Source organism: Crocodylus siamensis, chromosome 7 (genome assembly GCF_052110815.1).
Source record: "Crocodylus siamensis isolate JL-2025a chromosome 7, ASM5211081v1, whole genome shotgun sequence".
NCBI classification, from domain to species: Eukaryota; Metazoa; Chordata; order Crocodylia; family Crocodylidae; genus Crocodylus; species Crocodylus siamensis.
The window spans coordinates 83,795,731-83,815,090 of record NC_143401.1 but is presented as its reverse complement, the minus strand read 5'-3'; the positions used below and the strand labels follow the sequence as shown (position 1 = coordinate 83,815,090).

The window sequence follows — 19,360 nt, the reverse complement described above, 5'->3', positions numbered from 1 at the left end:
TTTGGAAATATAAAACATTGCAAGTTAAAAACTGAGACAAAGAAAGACCTCTCAGTTGCTTTCCAAAACTTTAACTCTCAATAAAAAAGATTGATGTCTAGACTGAGAAGAAAACCTTCAAAATTTGTCCCTACGTCAGCTGCTCGATGGTTCAGTGGGTGGGAAACTGGCCACAGGGTAGGACCCAGAGAATTCTCATGAATGGATCTGTCATCTTGGCATGAAGTGGCCAGTGGTGTCCCCCAGGGGTCCATGCTTGGACCAGTGCTTTTCAACATCTTTATCAATGATTTGGATGGGGGAGTAAAAAGCTCACTGGCCAAGTTTGCAGATGACATCAAGTTATGGGGCAGCGTGGCCATGCCAGAAGATAGGTTGCTGACACAGGCAGACCTGAACAGGCTAGAGAGTTGGGCTCACTGGAACCAGATGAAGTTTAACACTTCCAAGTGTAAGCTGCTCCATCTGGGGGCAAACAACCTTCAACAAACATACAGGCTCAGTGGTGACAGCCTGACTTTGCACCATGGCTGAAAGGGACTTAGGGATAATGATTGACCATTGCATGAACACGAGACATCAGTGCGATGCAGTGGCCAGCAGGGCAAACAACACACTGGCATGCATCAACCGACGTATCTCGTGTACAACTAAGAAAGTGATACTCCCACTGTACTCAGCACTGGTGAGACCACAGTTGGAGTACTGCGTCCAGTTCTGGGCGTCGCACTTCGATAAGGATGTGGAAAAACTTGAGAGGGTCCAGAAAAGAGCCACCTGTATGATCAGGGACTCGCAAGGCAAGCCATACGAGGAAAGGCTGAGGGACCTGGGCATCTTTAGCCTAAAGAAGAGAAGGTTGAGATGGGACTTGACAGCGGCTTACAGAGGAGTGCATCAGGAGCTCAGTGAACAACTGTTCACTACAGCATCCCTGGGGAAGACCGGGACTAAACTCCTGATGGTTATAAACTCCTAGAAGGCTGCTTCAAGCTTAATACCAGGAAAAACTCCTTCACAGTCAGGGTCTCCAGACTGTGGAATAAACTCCCTCCAGAGGTGGTGCAGTCACCCTGGGGGTTTTCAAAAGGAGACTAGACAGTCACCTCGCTGGGGTCACTTGACCCCAGTTATCTTCCTGCCTAGAGTGGGGGGCTGGACCCGATGATCTGTGAGGTCCCTTCCAGCCCCTAACAATCTATGAATCTAGTCTGCCTGAGTTTTCAGAGGGTATAAACAGAAAGCATATTTTTCCTGGAACAAAGCCTTTTGTTCTGGGATTGTACATGTCCACTGTCGCACTGAATAGATACCGGATAAATGTATTAATACTTTTTTCCAAGGCATCTGTCATGGTGCGGGGTCCCCATGGATGGCTGTGATGCTACTAGGGCTCTATGGCCATGCCAGCTCTGCCCCGAGGGCACCTTCTAATCTCTCCTGCCATGTCTTGTTGGTAAAAATAATAAGTAGGGAGGCTACCCACAAGTTTCTGGGCAGCCCCAGTTTGGCTAAACCCTCATAGACCCTGTGGGTCCTTGGACTCCTTACTGGGTCCTGCTTCAAGTGACTGCCTCACTTTAAGCCTTATGGGCTAAATGCATGGCTCCAAAACCTCCCCTTTACCACGCCCCATGCCTTATGGGTGTTACATGAATATTATTCCCTCTGTTGGGGTCTTAGCCTACTCAAGCTCCTTCCCTTCAATATAGGTGGGCCTTCTAGCTTAGAACCACTGTATTGGGCCTGGCTTTGATGCACTAGCTCTAATCAATCTCTCCTTGTCACTGGGTCCCTGATCCTTGTCTAATGCACTCATCTGGTGCTGGGCTCTCCAGCCCCTGTAGCTGCACCCCTCTGGGCACTAATGAGGCCTCCACCTCCCCTAATAGCCTCAGCCCAAACCACTGACAACACAAGCATCAGCCCCTTGACTATATCATAATGATAATGACAGAGTCACACTCTGCCCCTTTAAGGAATCAAACCTCTTCCCTAGAAAAGCATGCCACTCAGGCCAGGGTACCTTTTGAGCTCGAAGAGCCATATGAGTCCTGCAGGCATCAGATCAGACAACCAAACATCTCAGGGCAGCTCTTTCATGCCAGAGCTCCTTCCCCCGGCACCTGCTAGAGAACTAACCTCTACCAGCCCCAGCCCTGGGGCTTATATGTGCCCAGGGCCCTGCCTCCTTCTGGTCAGCTGACTGCATGTAAGTGCAGGCTAATTCTCTCATTAGCCTGCTGCTCAGGCAACCTGCAGCTGTGGAGCTCTGCCTAGTCTCCAGGCCTCTCTGGTTAGGCTGCTTTTGTCCTTAAAGGAGTGGGCACACCTTAGTGCCCTGTGACGGCATCCTGTTGTATGTCTGTACAGTTACTGGAGTTCATTCTAGGGACAAGCTGATCAGGCTGTGTGCTCTCATTGGCCACCTATTGGGCAAAGAGCAGCAATTCAGCTTGGAAGGAAGAGGTGCAGAGACACTAACAGACATTCATTTAAAGGTGCAATGGGATCTGGTCCATGATCCCAATAATTATACCTCCTGCCACACTTATACGACACTTGTCCTGGGATCATGATCCTCCTTCACTGGCTATAGGGTGCAATTGGGATCATGATCCTGGACTCCTCCTGCACCAGCAAGTAGCAAGTTGGGTACCCAGTGTTCCCGAGGCTGGGAGCACCATTCAGCTGGTTACTGTAAGGGTTATACCCTTCAAGGCTCTGGTGTGTTCCTGAGGCTGACCACATGTTCATGGTAAGGTGTAATGGGAATATTTTGGGTAATAACTTTGTAGCTTATTCCCTCTTTTTATCATGCCATTAACAGAATGGATGTGTAGCCAGGTTTAGTACTTAAAACAGGATTAACTGGTTAATCACATTTTAAGCGTAACATCTGCCAGGGGCCTAAGTAACTATGGCGCGTCTGTTTTGATGTGGATGAAACCCCTGGTCACATGAGAGATCTATAGTACTGCAAGAACACTCGATCAATACCCTAGAGATGTGAACTATCTTATCAACAGCTGTTGACTAAAATGTCAACAATTTCAAACATTTACATTATTATTTTGTTACTTATCAAAGTGTATAAGAAAGGAAGGGATGCATCATTTTATGGAAATGTAGACCAGCGGTCCAAGTCTCGGGACTACAAAAGATGAAGAGCAGGATTTGGGTCTGTTACTTTAGATGGCTTGTGTTTAAAAACACAAAGCAAGACTGATAATCAGAGACAGGAACTTAATGGGGTTCAGCGTTTAACAGTTTGGGAAACATTGCAGCAGATGCTCACGTGTTATCGCTGCTCCACAGAAGCAAGCATTCAAATGCTCAATGGCTTGCATGTATCCTGCCACTTGATGATTCTCATTTCAAGAACTGGCAAAGCCTGTAAAAAACAAGCTGCCCTTTGTAGTTTTGTTTTAGGACTGATCACATCAGCTGATACAGAATCTCCATGGGCATTTCTGGCGACTTATTATTACTATAAAGCTAGCTGATATTACAGGCTAAATGCATGATGTACCTGCAGGTACATTATTTGGCTGGTTTATGGTTTTCTTAAGAGTAATGATGATGTCAAACATCTTCTGGTAGAAAGCTGTAACATTAGTTTTCCATAGTCACCATTTGGGACTTACAGGAGGAAAACAGCATACCTATAGATTAAATGGGCTATCAGTATTAATTGATATCTCCACTTACATGATGGGCCAAGCTGCAGCAACTTGTGCATTTTTAAACAAGTACATATATTGTGTTATTAATGAAGCATGAATTCCACTGTCTGGGCCGGGGGACAACTGGCACAGGTTCTGCCATTTTGGCAGATGCTGCATGTGACATCAGTTAAACACAGCTGGTGTCCAAGTCTAATAATAATTCCCCTTCACCAGTGTTCTTAGAGGCAACGTGATGATAAATCAGAACCCCCTGGCTATTCTGTATGCCTAACAAAACATCAGCCACCTCCTGGTCCCTCCCAAAAGAGCATGCCCACCAACTGCTGCAACTGTTGAGCATAGACTTCAGCAGTGGGTCAAGATAAAACTGCAAAGAAAGATTCTGACTTTCTTCTGTGACTTGAGTGGGTGCACCAGATCTGATCATGATAAAATAGTGGTGAGTTTTCCTTTTAGCTTTCCCAAGTGCCCAGTTTGAAAACAGAATTTAGATTTCATTCGCATTAGCTCATCAGGATAAGATGTAGAAACTGCTGTTGTCCCAACCATTCAACAGAAATGCTTCTCCCTCTCTCTCTCCTCTACATTAGCATGGACTTATTATTTGGTGATATATAAGGATGCTAAATAATGTGAAAATTGGGAAATAACCGGTTCAGTGCTTGGAATGCTGAGGTATGGCTGCACTGCTGCACATTTATCTTCCAGTCTTGGGAATGCCTGTTACTGTGCATTCAAGACAGCTATTGCTAGCCAATCATTCTGATTACTGAGCATGCACAGTCAATGTGCACTGATGCAGAAGCAAGGTATGGGACCAGATTGACTCAAGACTTCATTCCGTTGAAGTGAGATAGCTTATGTCAGGGGGAATTTTGCCCAGACTTTTCATTCACAGAATGTTACTACTACTCTTACTGCCACAATTACAGAGATTTCTGTTACCAGTAGAGTAATATTGTCAAATGTCAATTCAAGAGCAAAACTACTGCACTGTATTAAGGAGGAATCCTTAGGGTACAATAACACCTAGCATCATGGCAGTGCTTAAAAGGCCCAGCTTTCCTGGCTAGGAGATCATTTAGTTAAAAGGCCAAATGTAGTGCTATTAAGTTATTGGATCTCATCCCTTCTCACTTCTTCTGGATGAAGTCCAAGTGGAGATGGGATAAAACCAAGGCCCAGGGAACAATCCAATGTTCTGAGCTATACAGAATCCAAAATCCAGATTTAATCAGCATCAGTCGCTGTCTGCTTTAAAGCATGCCAAATCCGTTCCCCAAACCTTGGTAGTCAAACTGTACAATTTCGGCCTGTTCCAGAAAGTTTTATTTTATTGTTATTAACATTATTTATTCTTGCTCCTCTTATTTCTCCTTACATTTCTTGTTCAGTCCTAGACCGACAGTCATTTTTTGATAAGTTGAGGTTGCTAACCACCGGCCATATTATTGTACTGAACAAGTTACCTTTAGGCAGTAACTGTCAATACAGACAGCCCCACTGAGGTGAACAGGCAGTAAACTCCAGAGCAATGGGGAGTAATTGTATCAAGATTTGTCTTTAAGTGAGGGATCCCAGTGAGGGGACCCCATCCCTAAGAATACTATAATGCTGCGTACTCTGTCCCAGGAAATTGAGGCCATTGATTGTTTTTAGGAGCTCTAAAACCAGAGCACTTCGTTAGAAAACCTGTGAAATGCAATCCCACAAATAGCCAACTGGCTCGCTAATAAGATATCTGAATTGCACAATTGTACAATTAATATATGAGCTGCACAGTTCAGCCTCATCAAACTTCACTGCAGTGTAGCTGTACTGCAGTTTATGTGGGTTGAAAATATGACCGTGTCCATCATGGACAAACAGTGTAGGATGTGCAAATAAAATTGAAACCTTTATTCCAAAAGAAGGCATTCCCCTGAAAACTACTGTTGCACTGAGATGGGCTTCATTATTAGGGGAAACGTATGACTGTTGTTTGTTAATTGTTGATCTCTTGATTGTTTCATTGGCATACAGTATGTATAAGCACTGTGATATGCACTGGCAGACGCTTTCTGTACTTGGGCAGATGCAGTGAGATACTGTCCTTACTGCAGTGTAGTTCTAGGCCACAAGATGGCTCCAAGCACACACATTCAAGTCTTAATAAATTTTCAGCTTGTACACTTGACATAATTTTATTAAATGCGGAGCATTGAAATACACTGATATTTTAATGTTCAGAATAAGTGTCTAATTAGGCACAATCATGAGACAATTATAGACTCTTATACAGTAACTAAATAGAAATGTTAACAATTTGGTTCTATAAAGGTTTAAATATGATATTTATACACAGTAATTAAGATATGCATGATTACATCAAACTGATTGAAGTGTTTAATTCCTTTGAGTGTTATTCTTTGAAGGTTTTTTTTTTCCCCCTTATTAGAGTCCACATTGAGGAAAGCAACTACAGAATGGTAGTTATTCAGGCACTAAAACCTGGAGATTTCTTCTGCCTATATCCAGTTTGGGGAACAAATTGTATCAGCTATGTGTAACTGTCTGGGCATGTGGGAAGTGCAGAACAGACATTAACTACTTTGATTCCGGTTCCTTTTAACAAGAAGTCCTCCATTATTAGGGTAACGGGGAAGTGTTCTTCAGCTGGGTATTTTGCACTTTACTTGTATGTGCAATTTAATGCCCATGCTCCAGAGTTCAGCAGTGGCAATTATGGGCCTTTCTATCTGCACAGACTATTGTTGCTTTTCCCCTTTCTTTCTCTCTCTGTGGGGTAGTTATCGGCTTACAGACAATATATTGGCTGCTTTTCCAGTGACATGCCCATTTTAGAGCTATTTCCATAATGTGACTATGGTCTTGCATTGTATAAAACTATATGCTGTGGGCACCTGCATGAGATTGCTGGGTATTTAATACAAAATTATTCCATCAGATAAATGATCATGGATTAAGCGGGCATCCTGTACCTTCATAAAGTTTCTGGCTGTTTCGTCAGGCTAAATCTCTCAGTGGCAAACTGTGAAGACAGACAAGGTAAGACTTCCCTGCTGCCATTTCCCTTATGATACTGCCCCACATAAGTCCTCCATTTCCGATTCAGACATGTCAATCAGCATGGAAGGGAGTTATGTCGGAGGACTCTGTGAGTATGCTCAGCTCAGGGAATCCAAAGATACATGATACATGGGAGACAGGGAGAAAGAGAGTGAGCTTTTCCCCAGTGGCTACTTGGATATGATTGGTCAAGCAGCTATGAAGGAAATAATGAGTCTAGTTGAGCAGTCAAGTTCAAGGATAAATGGGTACAATAGCACTAAAGGAAAGAAACTCAGAGTGACAAGACAGATTAAAACACTTTCTTTTCTCCATTTGAAAGAATAAGCAGATTGTTTCCTTTAAAGTGTATATTCTGTAATACATATTCCTCAAGTCAAGCATCTTTTTCAGTCAACTTTGCAATTTTTGCCATTCTGCTGCATCATGTAAACTGTGGGAAGCGCCCTTTTCAATACAGACTTGTACAGGAACCTGACTTTTTCATTCAGTCAGGCGGATGGACGCAGAACATGTATCTGACAACTTGAGGACTTTACTGCATCTGGACATTTGCTTTGTTTCTGAGCTGCAAAAGCTCTACAGGTTTTGCTCTCATTCAAGTGGAGAAGTACTAAACTAAAAAACAGAACTCATTTACAGTGTTTCTTCTGGATTTGCAGGAGAATCAGAAATACTTGATAGAAGTAGAAAACGGCCTAAATTCAAGTTCATGTATCACATTTAGCAAACTTTAGCAAATCACATGACGTTCTTGGCCCGACTGAAAAACCAAACCAGGGGAGACTTCAGTTTGGTTTCAGATTTCATTCCAATCATCTTGCATGGTTTTATGGAGAATTGATTTTGTTTCTTCTTCGTCCTATAAAGCATAGCGATTGCTTATAGATAGCAGTAAATTGGAGCAAAAGGCAGGCCCCGCTCAAAAACTGTGAACATGATTCTCCCTTTATAAAACTGTAACAACTCCCATTGACTTTTATCAAAATAGAATCAGTACAATGTAGGAAAAAACACTGCTCTCAGTTATTCCTGTGTACAAAGAGAATAGCTTTAAAGAGTGATTTTCATTTAGTAGTTTCAGTCGAATGGAGTAATGCAATGGAAATGCTCAGTGAAGTTAAGCCCCCTTTACTTACATGGAAGGGATGGAGCAGAGGATGGTCCATAGGGAGCAGTCTAACAATATTCACCTGTCAAATACCTCCATTTCTAGTTCTGTCTTCCCATTCTCTTTCATATCCTCTCAGCAATCGCTGACAATAACTGCACATGAAAATATTTAATTAGTTATTTTTTCTTCAATTAACATTGGTCCAAAGGATTGGTGTGGAGCTGAAAAACTTACCAAGGTATGCTATATAATTACACATACACTTTCTGACCACATCCATCTGAAACAGAGGTTATGCAAAAGTACTCTCTATCTTAGAGGTTTACAACCAAAAATAGAAGTTGGTGACTTTTGGAGTGAGCTCTGTAATTAAAGAATGACCTGTGCAGGCCTACAAAGTTCTTCTTCGTGGAATTCATATATATACATACAGATTTAGACAGTGCACAAATATATTACACATTCCCCCAACTCTTCACTGCTTTTACTTCTATTACTAAAAATAGGCCAAAAATGGTGATACATTGAGTTGGATTACAGAGCTACAAGACTCCAGACAAATTTCAGTTCAAGGCTGTGTTAACCAAAAGTTATTAGTAGAAGTATGTGAAATGAGTTGATGGTGCCAGTTCATTTTCTAATGGATTGGTAAACACATCACTTACAACCACCATTTCAGGCCCCAGCTTTGTTCTCCAATTTGTAGCACTATAGATCTTTTTTACCAAACTGTTTGGTAGGGAAATAACAACAGACAGAAGGTGGATTGGAAAACTGCAGTTTGGGTTGGTGGAAAAGGGTTCAATTAAACACATTTCCTTATTTGGAAAATAAAAATGAAAAAAGCTCAGAAATTGTTGAAATGTCTCATATTTTGATATTTTGTAATTGCAGCACTTTGGTTCAAACTGCTCTTTCTTTTGACATGTAGGTTAATTTAAAGTACCACTTAAAAAGAAATCGAAAGGATGAAATAAAAAGCAAATGTGACATACTTTAGAACTTTTGGTTGACAGAACTTTCCAAAATTTCAATTTTTTGCCCCAATTTGGAAAAGGATTAAAAAGAATAGAAAAGATTCACATGAAAAAAGAGTATTTCCCACCCAGTCCCATTCAGGATTCACTTTTCAATAATGTCATCAGAAGTCTTCATTGTTGTCACCCCCCAAATAGGCAGCCAAGTGATGGGAACAAAGAAGATAATTCCTTTTTGCTGCTGGGGAAATCAGGAAGCCAGATTCATCTCATTCCTGTCCAGGCATAACGCTACTGAAAGCAATGGATTTGGATCTGCTAATAGCAGAATTGAAGTTTGCAAATTATCTCATCCAAAAGTAAAGACAAGACGAGTAGAATCTGCCTTAAATATTTAGTATTATACACGAGTGATATTTGAATGCTTTTAAACCCTCATCACAAAGAGCTTAGCCAGTCCGTGATATCATTAAACAACTGCTCGGTGTGGTGCCTCCAATATAGAAGTAGTCTATTACTGAGAAACAAAAACCTTGTCAGCTCAGAAAAGTGAAGTGAAAGAAAATGGAAATCAGGACATTTGCATAGCCCTCAACTGTAAACGCTGCTATCCTTTTTGCCACTGTGGATCATTCCATTACTTTTGATTCCGGTGAGAGGTTTGAGCACATACGGGAAATCCTCCCTTGAAAGCATTCTAATAGTGCTAAAGTCGTCTTTTCCTTTGGAAGTGCAATGAAACCAGAAGGAACTGGTGGGATCACAGCATGGAGGAAGTGGTAGTAGTTATTCCATTCTGAAGTCTTATCTCACTTGTATATTAATAGTGCCCTATTGGAGTTGAAATATCTTATTCTTGGTCAAAGCTGATTTTATTTTCCTTTTACAAAAAATGTTTATTATTTGAGCTCATGGCTTCATTTTGCTGGGCACTGCACAAACACAGAACAAAAAGACAAAGAGCACAGAATCTAAGTAAACACCACTGTAGCTGCCCTGGAAGATTATAAGAACAGGTTAGAAAACATTTGTCTAGGGCAATTCTGCCTTGAGCAGGGGGTGTGGAGTAAGTGACCTTGTGAAATCCCTTCCCTCTCTGTATGTTTGTCCTTCTGTGAAAGCCATTGAATTGTTTTAAATTATGCAAGCTTGAAAACAAACTGCATTTCATAGTTGAAGACATTTTTCCTTAATATCCATCCCTTAATTTTTAACCCTTTTTTAGAAAGTACAAAATGTGCAACCCTATATCATTGTATTAGATGGCCTTTGATTTCAGTATGATATTAAGAGCAAACTACCCTGTGCTAGGTACAGGCAGTCAAAAAGCCCAAGGCTGAATTGATTCAGTCTTTGCAAGTTAGTCTAAACTGCAGAGATTAAAATGCAACAGAAATAAACAGACCTTTGATTCAGGAAATGCAGCCACTGGCCTGCAGTGGCTCAAGCCAGAAGCCAGGGGGTGCTAGAGCATGGCTTGCTGGCTGTGTGTTCACTTCTTTTTCCTGCTGCCTGGAGGTCTCTGGGATTTGCAGCCCAGAATTACAGCAGCAGGACTCTTCAGGGTTGCTTATCACTGCCTCTTCCTGCTTCCATGTGCCTCTGGGATTTGTAGTCCACAGTTGCAGCCTGCAGTAGGTTTGGGTGGGGGAAGGGGTGGTTAACCCTCTCCACACCTTCCCTGGCTCTGGCCCCCAGCTGCGGGTTGCTGGGGGGGGCCCACGGCAGCCCCCCCCCCCCCACTGTAGACTGGGATGCATCCCCAGCTGGACTTGTTCCTCCCCACCCCCCATTGTCAGCCAGCCCTGCTCTCTGAAGCAGACAACACAGCCCAGGGCTGAGAAGCTTCCTAGGATGCTGGGGGACTGTAATTGAACTTGAACCAGGAAGGGGTCTGGGACAGAAGTTTCATAAATCAGTTTGACCCAAATCAGTTAAGTCTGATACTGCAGTCAACCAGGTTTATTTCAAACCAGTTACACCCATTTTGAAACAGTTTATGTGCACTGAGCTTCTGTTCTGTCACAGGTTTAGACCAGTTTCTGATCGCTTAAACCAGTTTATGTGTAACTTCTGTCCCTAGCCCTGGTGTTAAAGTGAAACCCCTTTGGCAGGCACAATTACAATAAAAACCACCTTGTTCAAGATGCTGCTGACAGTTTAGATATCTGTTCATTCCAGAGCCAGTCAGTCGAAAGACTCTCATTGACCTCAAGAGACCTTAGATCAGGCATTCAATCTTGAAATATTAGTGAAAATTTACTTTGTACCCCTCTTCCCCTCCCCCCACTGAATTACCCAACTTAGACTGTGATCTGTGAAAGACCTCACCTGTATCTTTCAAAGATCAGTAAGAAATTTTTCATTGATTATCCTTTCCCCAGCTCAGTAGAACTGAGAGGCTTGTTTTTCTTTCCTTACATGTACATCTCAGTACTTCCTTTTGGCACACACAAAAAAAGATGGGTTGGTATAGTTGTTACCCAAACATATCAGATATGTTAGGTCCATGGTCTGCTTAATGACTACCAGTGTTTAACCAGCTAACTATGTAAGAAAAATGGGACTTTCATGTAACTTTTTCAAAGGATCTTGGATTTTTCAAGAGCTCATCTCAGCTTCCTATGGCCATCAGTCAAGGAAAACTCTACAGGCCTCTGAGTCTCTAGCACTTAAGAATGTTATATTGTACTTTTTCGTTAAGAAAATATTCCTTTTTGGGAACCTAGTACTTACTATAACACCCACTCAGGTCACAGTCTGAATGACTAACATTAGGATCTATGAGTAAATATTATGCTGTACCGGTGCATAATTGAGGGAAGGGCACAAGGACCAGGTATAGTTAGGTACAATGGCCTAAAGAAAGGGACTGAGAGGGCTAGCACCTCTAGAAGGACTGGTAGTCACCCCAGAAGAAGCTGAGAGATAGGAAAGCCATAATCGTATCTTTCTGCAATACCAGTTGGACAGCTATCAAAACCTCATGTAGCATTCCTTAAATGGCCGGTCTTCCACTGAAAGGTGGGACATTTGAGAAAGCTTTGTGCTTTTAGGACCACCAGGAGGGTGATTCTGCCCTGCTCCTACTGCAGGGCTTCAGCTTAATGCCACAATATAGCCTTTAATATATTCCCCTCCAATTGTCCCTCTATCTAATTTGCTCAGATGAAAAGTCAAAACAAGTTTTGTCCAGCAGCCAGCTGCAAACTCAATCTGCTATCAGAAAATCAATCTAAGGTCTTTATGCTCCATAAATCACCAGCAGCCAATACATAATTTGGAATGAGAATTTAGCAAGGAGATAGCTGCAGTGGGATAGGTTTTATTTTATTTTTAATGCATTATTTTAGAGTCAATTAAGAGTTAAATAACACCAAATGATGATACATAGGCACTAGATTGATGAGGAAAAAGCCTCTATTCTGAAGTAGGGTAGTAAGCATTGCAACAAAACTGAAGGAAATGAAGTAGCTATAAGCAAATGCAGTGGATATGTTTAACTGCAAAGGAAAAAAAGAAATGCGAAGAAAGAAAAGAGGAGGAAAAAATGTTTGTTTCTGCCCCCAAATCCTATCCAACTTGGTTTGGATGCTCAGCTGGTGTAAACTGTATAACTTCATTGAGGTAAATGGATCTATCCAATTTCTACCACCTCTCATTTCAAGAACTTTGCAGAACTGGGAATTGTAATATAGATATGAAATATTACATGACACTGCTGCAGTCCCTTGCTCATATGAATCATCTCTTAGGGGGTATGGACTGATTCTCATAAGTAAGGATTGCTCACTTGAATAAGGTTTACTCATAAACTCCTCTGGCAATAGCTGGCATATGCAAAACTTAGTACATTATCAATCACTTAGTAGAGGTCTGACTATTTGATGATGGAAGACAGAACAAGTAAGACTTTGCAATGGAGTTGGAGAGGGACATTACCTGGAAGAACAGCCTGCTGTACAGGTCTCAACAAGACTCCTCATATAATTCAATTAAACAAATGCTTAAATTTGCTAAATTAGGACTACCGGCTTAAAAAAACCCAAACAAATAAACAAACAAAGAAGGAATGCAAAAGACAAGCCACTAATCCTGAAGTCTTGTCCTCAGTCATACAGGGGACACAATTCAGTGTGTAGCTTTGGATGCAGTCTCCTTAATAGATCTGAATAAGTTGCCTAGTTAGACACAGGTGAGCACAACATCTGTTTGTGCAAGATAAATCAAAGAGGGAAATGTCAGCATAAAAGAAGCCTAGCAATGTTTTTTCCCCCAAACCCATTTGCTGTTTTTATTGAAAATCATTTCAAAAACAGATAGAGACAATATAGTAAAATATGGACTAAGTAGCAGAAAAGACTGTTTTGTAGCAAGAAGCAAGGTTGTTTGGTAACGTCTTTTATTGCATCATCTTCTATAACTGGGAGAGAAGTTAGATAAGACTTGGGGCACAAAATGCCCTTCCTCGGGTCTGGGAAAGAAGCATGTACAGCCAAAGCTAAGTACCAGGGAGAACAGTCAGTACTGTTTAACTCCATTGTGTAAATGAAAATGGTTATTTAACAAAAGGTGGAAGAGGGCAAGTAAACATGGGGAGTAAAAAGAAGTTATTACAGAGCAAGTCAAGAGCAGCTGAAATGGACAATCTGAACTACAGACAAAAATAAGACACAGAAGAGCTTCTGTGCAGCTGATGAAAATTGCCATGCTCTGTGCAAGCAATTCACTGTCCTTCAAACACTTCGGAGGAGCAGTATGGCTGATGCCTGTTAGTAGCAATGCCAAGCACCTCCACTGCTCCTGAAGGCCTGTTGCTATTCTAGAGACTGCTATCCATCGGCTGGATCCTCCACAGTTCTGGTCAACAGAAATTTGACTATAGGGAGCCTGAAACAGAGCCACCTCTGATGTGGAAACATTTAGAAGAAGATATACTTAGTAAATTCACTGCACAAAATTGCTTATCTAACTATTTTGTAAGTTATGATGAATTGATGCCATAATGTTGCATCGATTGTGTGCAGTAACAGCTGCGATGTGCGGTTTCCTGAAGGATGTCTTCAAAGTCTGTGGCGAGTTTAGGTCACGCAAAAGTAAATGATTCATTTAGGGTAACTGTCTTGAGCCTGAATCTCCAACACAATGTCTATTTGGAGAGGGACCCAAAGCCAAAACCATATACATGCATCTCATCTCGACTGATCCAGACGGATCACTTGCATGAGGAAGTGAGCAGTCCTCATATTAACAATAATAAATATGTTTAAAAAGGATATGAACATCTAAGCTGAATAGAAAACCATTTACACATACAGGTCTCCCTTGCTTTATGCAGGTTCTGTCTGTGCGAATTCGCTCTTATGCGATGACCCTTTTTATACCAAAAATGTGTTATATGCCAGTTAAATTCACTGTTATGCGATGGGTGCAGTGGAAGCCCACAGTCAGCTGCTTTGGGCGGTGCATTGTGGGAGTGATGCGCACCCAAATATAGTCGATCTGCTCCTCGCTCGCTGTCTGCGACACGTGTTTCTGTAATTGCCATCCCCATTATGATAGTGCCCTGTGCTTGTGTGCACCATCTGCTGTTGGTGGGTACCAAAATTGTCTTGTAAAAGTGGTAGAAATGGGTCTGGGGGTCAGTACAGTGGATGTATCCCTATTTGTGACATTGGAAAGTGGGTCCCCATTATACGAATTTGTGTTATGCACCATTTTCCAGAAATGCATGCACATCATAAAGCGAGGGAAACCTGTACTCAAAAAGATGCAGTGGCAAATAAATACATGAAAAAATAAAATGCACAGGATTTGTTTTAGCTGTTGCCAACTTGTGCAGATCAGACAGCCCAGGTTGGCACTGTTTCAGCATTGATACATTTGCATAAAAGATTGACATTCTTCGCTCTATTGAGTACAGGTTTCCCTTGTTCTATGCTGTGCAGGCGTTCCTGGAAAATGACGCGTAATGCGAATTCGCAAAATGGGAACCCACTTTACAACGTCACAAATCGGGATATGTTCCAAGACCTCGGCTGTACTGACCCCTGGACACATTTCTACCACTTTTACAAGACATCTTTGGTACTCGCCAACGGCAGACCATGCACATGAGCACAGGGTACTATCATAACGCGGATGGCGACTACAGAAACACGCGTTGCAGACAACGAGCACATTTATGCAGCGGGTCCTTCGGTGGAAGCTGGAGTGACAGCAACAGAGAGGGCGCTTGAACTGAGTAGGTGACCCCGAAAGCGGGGCAAGGGTAGAAAGGAAGGAAGGGCTGGTCTGAGGGACCAGCACGGACTTAGTTAGTTTTACGCGCGTTGTGAGCGTTTGCGGATATTGTACTGGGTTCGCGTGGCCAGCGGGCCTTTGTACGGGTGCAGATTTCTGTAACTGGAAAAGTTTAATCCTTTTCCGGTGTAATAGGTAGAGTGTAGATTGGGGCAGGCAATTATATTGGGCGGAGGGCCACTTACTGAGCTTTGGCAAGCCATTGAGGGCGGCATGACAGGCAGCCTGGGGCAAATATATAGCACTTTTCTATATTTTTTTAGGGACCCTGTGGGCCAGGTAGAATGGCCTGGCGGGCCGCATCTGCCCCACGGGCTGCATTTTGCCTGGTGTAGATATACATAAGTTTCTACAGAGACATGTATTTTTACAAAAATAAAAAACATTGCCACTGCATCTTTTTGGCCTATTTATCATCGTCCTCTTCATTTTATATATAATAATAAAATATGGTTGATTTATCAAAACATGTATTTATAAAATATATTTTTATGTTCTTATCTCTAACAATAAAATATATATACAACAATGGCAATATGATTTATCATCATCTGATGCATTTTATATAATTCATATTTATATAATGTATAATTTATTAGGCAGCATAATTATATTATTTATAATACAATTATTTAATGTAATTTAATTTTATTTATGATATATAAAAGAACGATAAACCATCCATATATACTTTGTTAGATATAATAAAATAAAGATATATTTTTATTTATGATATATAAAAGAACGATAGACCATCCATATATACTTTGTTAGATAAAATAAAAATATAGTTGATAAAATAATGATAAATCATCCTTATATATATACTTTATTGTTAGCTATTGTTAGATATTTTATAAATAGATATTTTTGTAAATAAAAAAATGTTTTATCATCATCGTCTCATCAAATCATCCTTATATATATACTTTATTGTTAGCTATTGTTAGATATTTTATAAATAGATATTTTTATACATAAAAAAATGTTTTATCATCAGCATCAGCATCATCTCATCTCTCTCTCTATATATATTCATTTATTTTTATTGTTATGGATTTTGCTGGCGGTCCACCGGAGACGGACCTTTCCCGGCGACCAGCTGCAAGCAGAGCAACTCCAGTGCGTCCCGGAGCCGGCGCGGGAGCAGAGGGGCCGGTGCTGGGAGCCGGGCGGCGGCGGCGCGCGCCCGCCGGAGGACGCAGGGCGCGAGCCGGCGGCCCGGCGGCGCGGGGCGGGGGGAGGGGGGAGCCGGGAGCCGCCCCGCGCGCGGGCGGAGCGCGCTAGCGCGGCGGCGCGGGGCGGCCGCTCCGCACCGGCGCTGCCGGGCAGGGCGTGAGGCTGCGACGGCGGGAAGCCGGCGGCGCCGCCGGGCGCGCACCATGCGGGATCTCGCCATCGAGGTGGGGATACGAGCGCTGCTCTTCGGCGTCTTCGTGTAAGTGGCCGCCCGCGAAGTTCCCCCTGCGCCCCGCGGGGCACGGCCGCCCGCGCCCCTGCGCGCGGCTGAGGCGAGAAGGCTGCTCCGGGCTCGCGTGAGCCTGGGCCCGGCCCGGCTGCGTGCCCTTCCCCCTGGCACGGGAGCTGCTCTTCGCCCGGCCCGGGGCGGGTGTCTGCTGGGAGTGGGGGACGTGGCGGGGGTCGGGTGTCACCTTGCGTCGGGGCCGGACGCCTGCCCGGGCGGAGTCCGCCGGTGGGAAGCCGGGCTGGGCACCTGCATGTGTGAGGAGGGCGCCTCGAGCGCCGCGCGCCGGCACCACGACCCCTTCTCCAGCGGCGTGCCGGCAGGTGTGTAGCGATGCTTCTCCCTTGACTGCATGCATCAAGTGGCCACGGATTAGGTTAAAAAACCCCCGAAGCTGGCTTTTACTGTCTGCCGCGTGCACTTCACTCTCGAGGTACGTGAAGAGGGAAGAAGTTTAGGATTTTAGATGGGATCCCGTTTCGGTTGCTAAATGTTTGAGGATGTGCCTTCTCAAACTTTCTCGTCCTGCTCGAGTGCTGTGGATGCTGCCGGGGACTCTTTGATCCGATAAAGGTTTTGGTCACTGGATGAATTGTCTCTAAAAGTCCTGTTTACTTCTTACCTCCCTTAGCCAGTTTGACACAGACATGTACAAATGCAGTCCAGGATACTCATTATGCCAATGCTGCTGCTTTCTCACTGGGAGGATTTCAGTCCTTTGCTTATATTTCTACCTGGGCCTCTCATTATATTTCTAGCTGGGCGCCTCTGTTATAATTTGCCCAGGGTACTGCTAGTTGAAATTTTCTTCAAAGCTCATTTGCCATGAATATTGATGCAGGTCTTTCTATGAGGGATGCAGTAGTTTTGGTAACTATATCATCTTCCTCATTTTCAGCTAACTTTCAACAGCTTTTCTCCCAGTGCTGCCTTGTTCATTACAGTGGAGCTATTTCTGGAATAAGCAACTCAATGCAAATGCAAAAGTGTCAGCATTTGGCCCTTTTAATCTTATGCAGTGTATGGCTCTGTTTTGTTTTCTTTTTTTTTTACAATACGTGATCACTACCATGAGACCTTTTTTGCATAGCAAATCATGGCTAATTGTAGTATTCATATGACACTTGTCTTTCCAGGTCACTCTTATTTTCTTCCTTACCTTTCCACTCCAAAAAAAGTTTTATTTCCATTTACTTCGCTTATTATTTAAGCAAATAGTTTTGAAATTAATTCCCAGTTTTGGATGGATAAAGGAAGTCAAGTCTCCAAAACTGTAAAACGGAGAATGACTTATTAGACGACCCCTCGTCCTTTTCTAATGGGTGAGCACCTACTTTTACATGCTTGGATTCTGGGAGCTATTTTATGAAACCACTAAGTAATTTTTAACGCTCATTATCAATGCAGAGAACATGATTTCTAAAATATTTATCATTCCAAATTCACATCCGGGTGGCTATTTTGTTTTATGAAGGGTTGCACCTTAGGCCGTAAGAATTACAAGGCTATGATCCTCAGACAAGGAGACTTACTTTACATCCTGATAATCCTAGCCCCACATACACCGTTTTTATAGTAACGATGCGCAAACAGGATTTTTCAGTTTCTAATGTTTCCCCTAAATCGGTGGCGCTCAGTTTTTTTGGATGCAAGGCACATCTCATTAGACTCAAGGCTCCCCTTAGGGAAACCCCAGTGATTAGCTTTCACTCATTTCTTGACTCCGAAAAAAATAATAGAACAATTCTTTTGTTGCAAAGAACTGGGAGAGACCGCAACAGGTCAGAACGGTCTTGATGCTGTGGATCCAGACTTGAAACTTCTGGGTTTATCTTTTGAATCACGTGTAGGGGCTTCTATAGCGTGGCACCCTGCTTAAGAATCGCTGCCCGAAAGCATGCCAGGAGAACCGTTTCTGCTCTTGACACTTCTTTTCTTTCAAGGTTTTTACATAGTATTGATAGGTTTTATGCAAGAAAACGTGGTGTGCGGTGGAATTAGTGCATCTGAAGGAGATGTCAATCAGATTACTTTCAGGGAAGAAAAAGTCATCATTCTACTATTATTAGTGACATTTAGCAACTGGCAAGTTGTGGAATCGGAGGCTCCTTGGAATCTAAAGCCCTTGGCAGCAGGAATACAAACTTTCCTGGCTGTTTTGGGGGACCCGGCTCTAGGACTCAGAAGACAGTGTCTTCATAAAGAAAGAAATGCAGCTGACTTCAGTGAGCTTTGGAAAAGGCCCCAGAAACCTCTGTACTGAGGCTGCCAGTTGCAATGAAGATATGCGGCCACTAGGAACTGGACTGAGGAAAACAAATTCGTTCTGCAAAGCTGTTGATGACTTTGGGTCTCTACTAACCTTGACAGGATTAGAGGTTTGTCCTGGAGGAGAATGGTTCCCTCGCTTATTGCCATCCTGTGTGCCATCTGTTCTCCCCAGATGCCCTTGTAGGTTCAAAGTTTTGATTCCTATAACTAACAATAATATTGGAGCATTTTCCAGTTAGAGACAAAAGAGAAAGATGCGCTTGCTATAATTGAATGCCACCACACCGCGTGATGGAATATGTACACATAGTCCATTTGATGACTCCGTTTACAGGTGTTGCAATTGTTTGTATTGCAAGTTTGAATGAACAGTGCAGCAGCTATATCTCTTTTACTTAAAAGCTTCTGTCAACTTTTCTTCTCTTAGTGGTGGAAGCCATCATAAATTGTTCCAGGATAGTCAAAACGCTAT

General features: G+C 42.7%; 1 protein-coding gene across 1 annotated transcript in view; it reads left to right on the top strand.

The window, feature by feature from the left end:
• The first annotated feature begins 16,448 nt into the window (after positions 1-16,448).
• PLPP4 (phospholipid phosphatase 4) overlaps positions 16,449-19,360 on the top strand; it is a 113,487-nt gene continuing 110,575 nt past the window's right edge. The window contains exon 1 of the mRNA XM_090058242.1: positions 16,449-16,590. Coding sequence (XP_089914368.1) covers positions 16,535-16,590 — 56 coding nt within the window. The 5' untranslated portion in view covers positions 16,449-16,534. The remainder of the gene's footprint in view (positions 16,591-19,360) is intronic.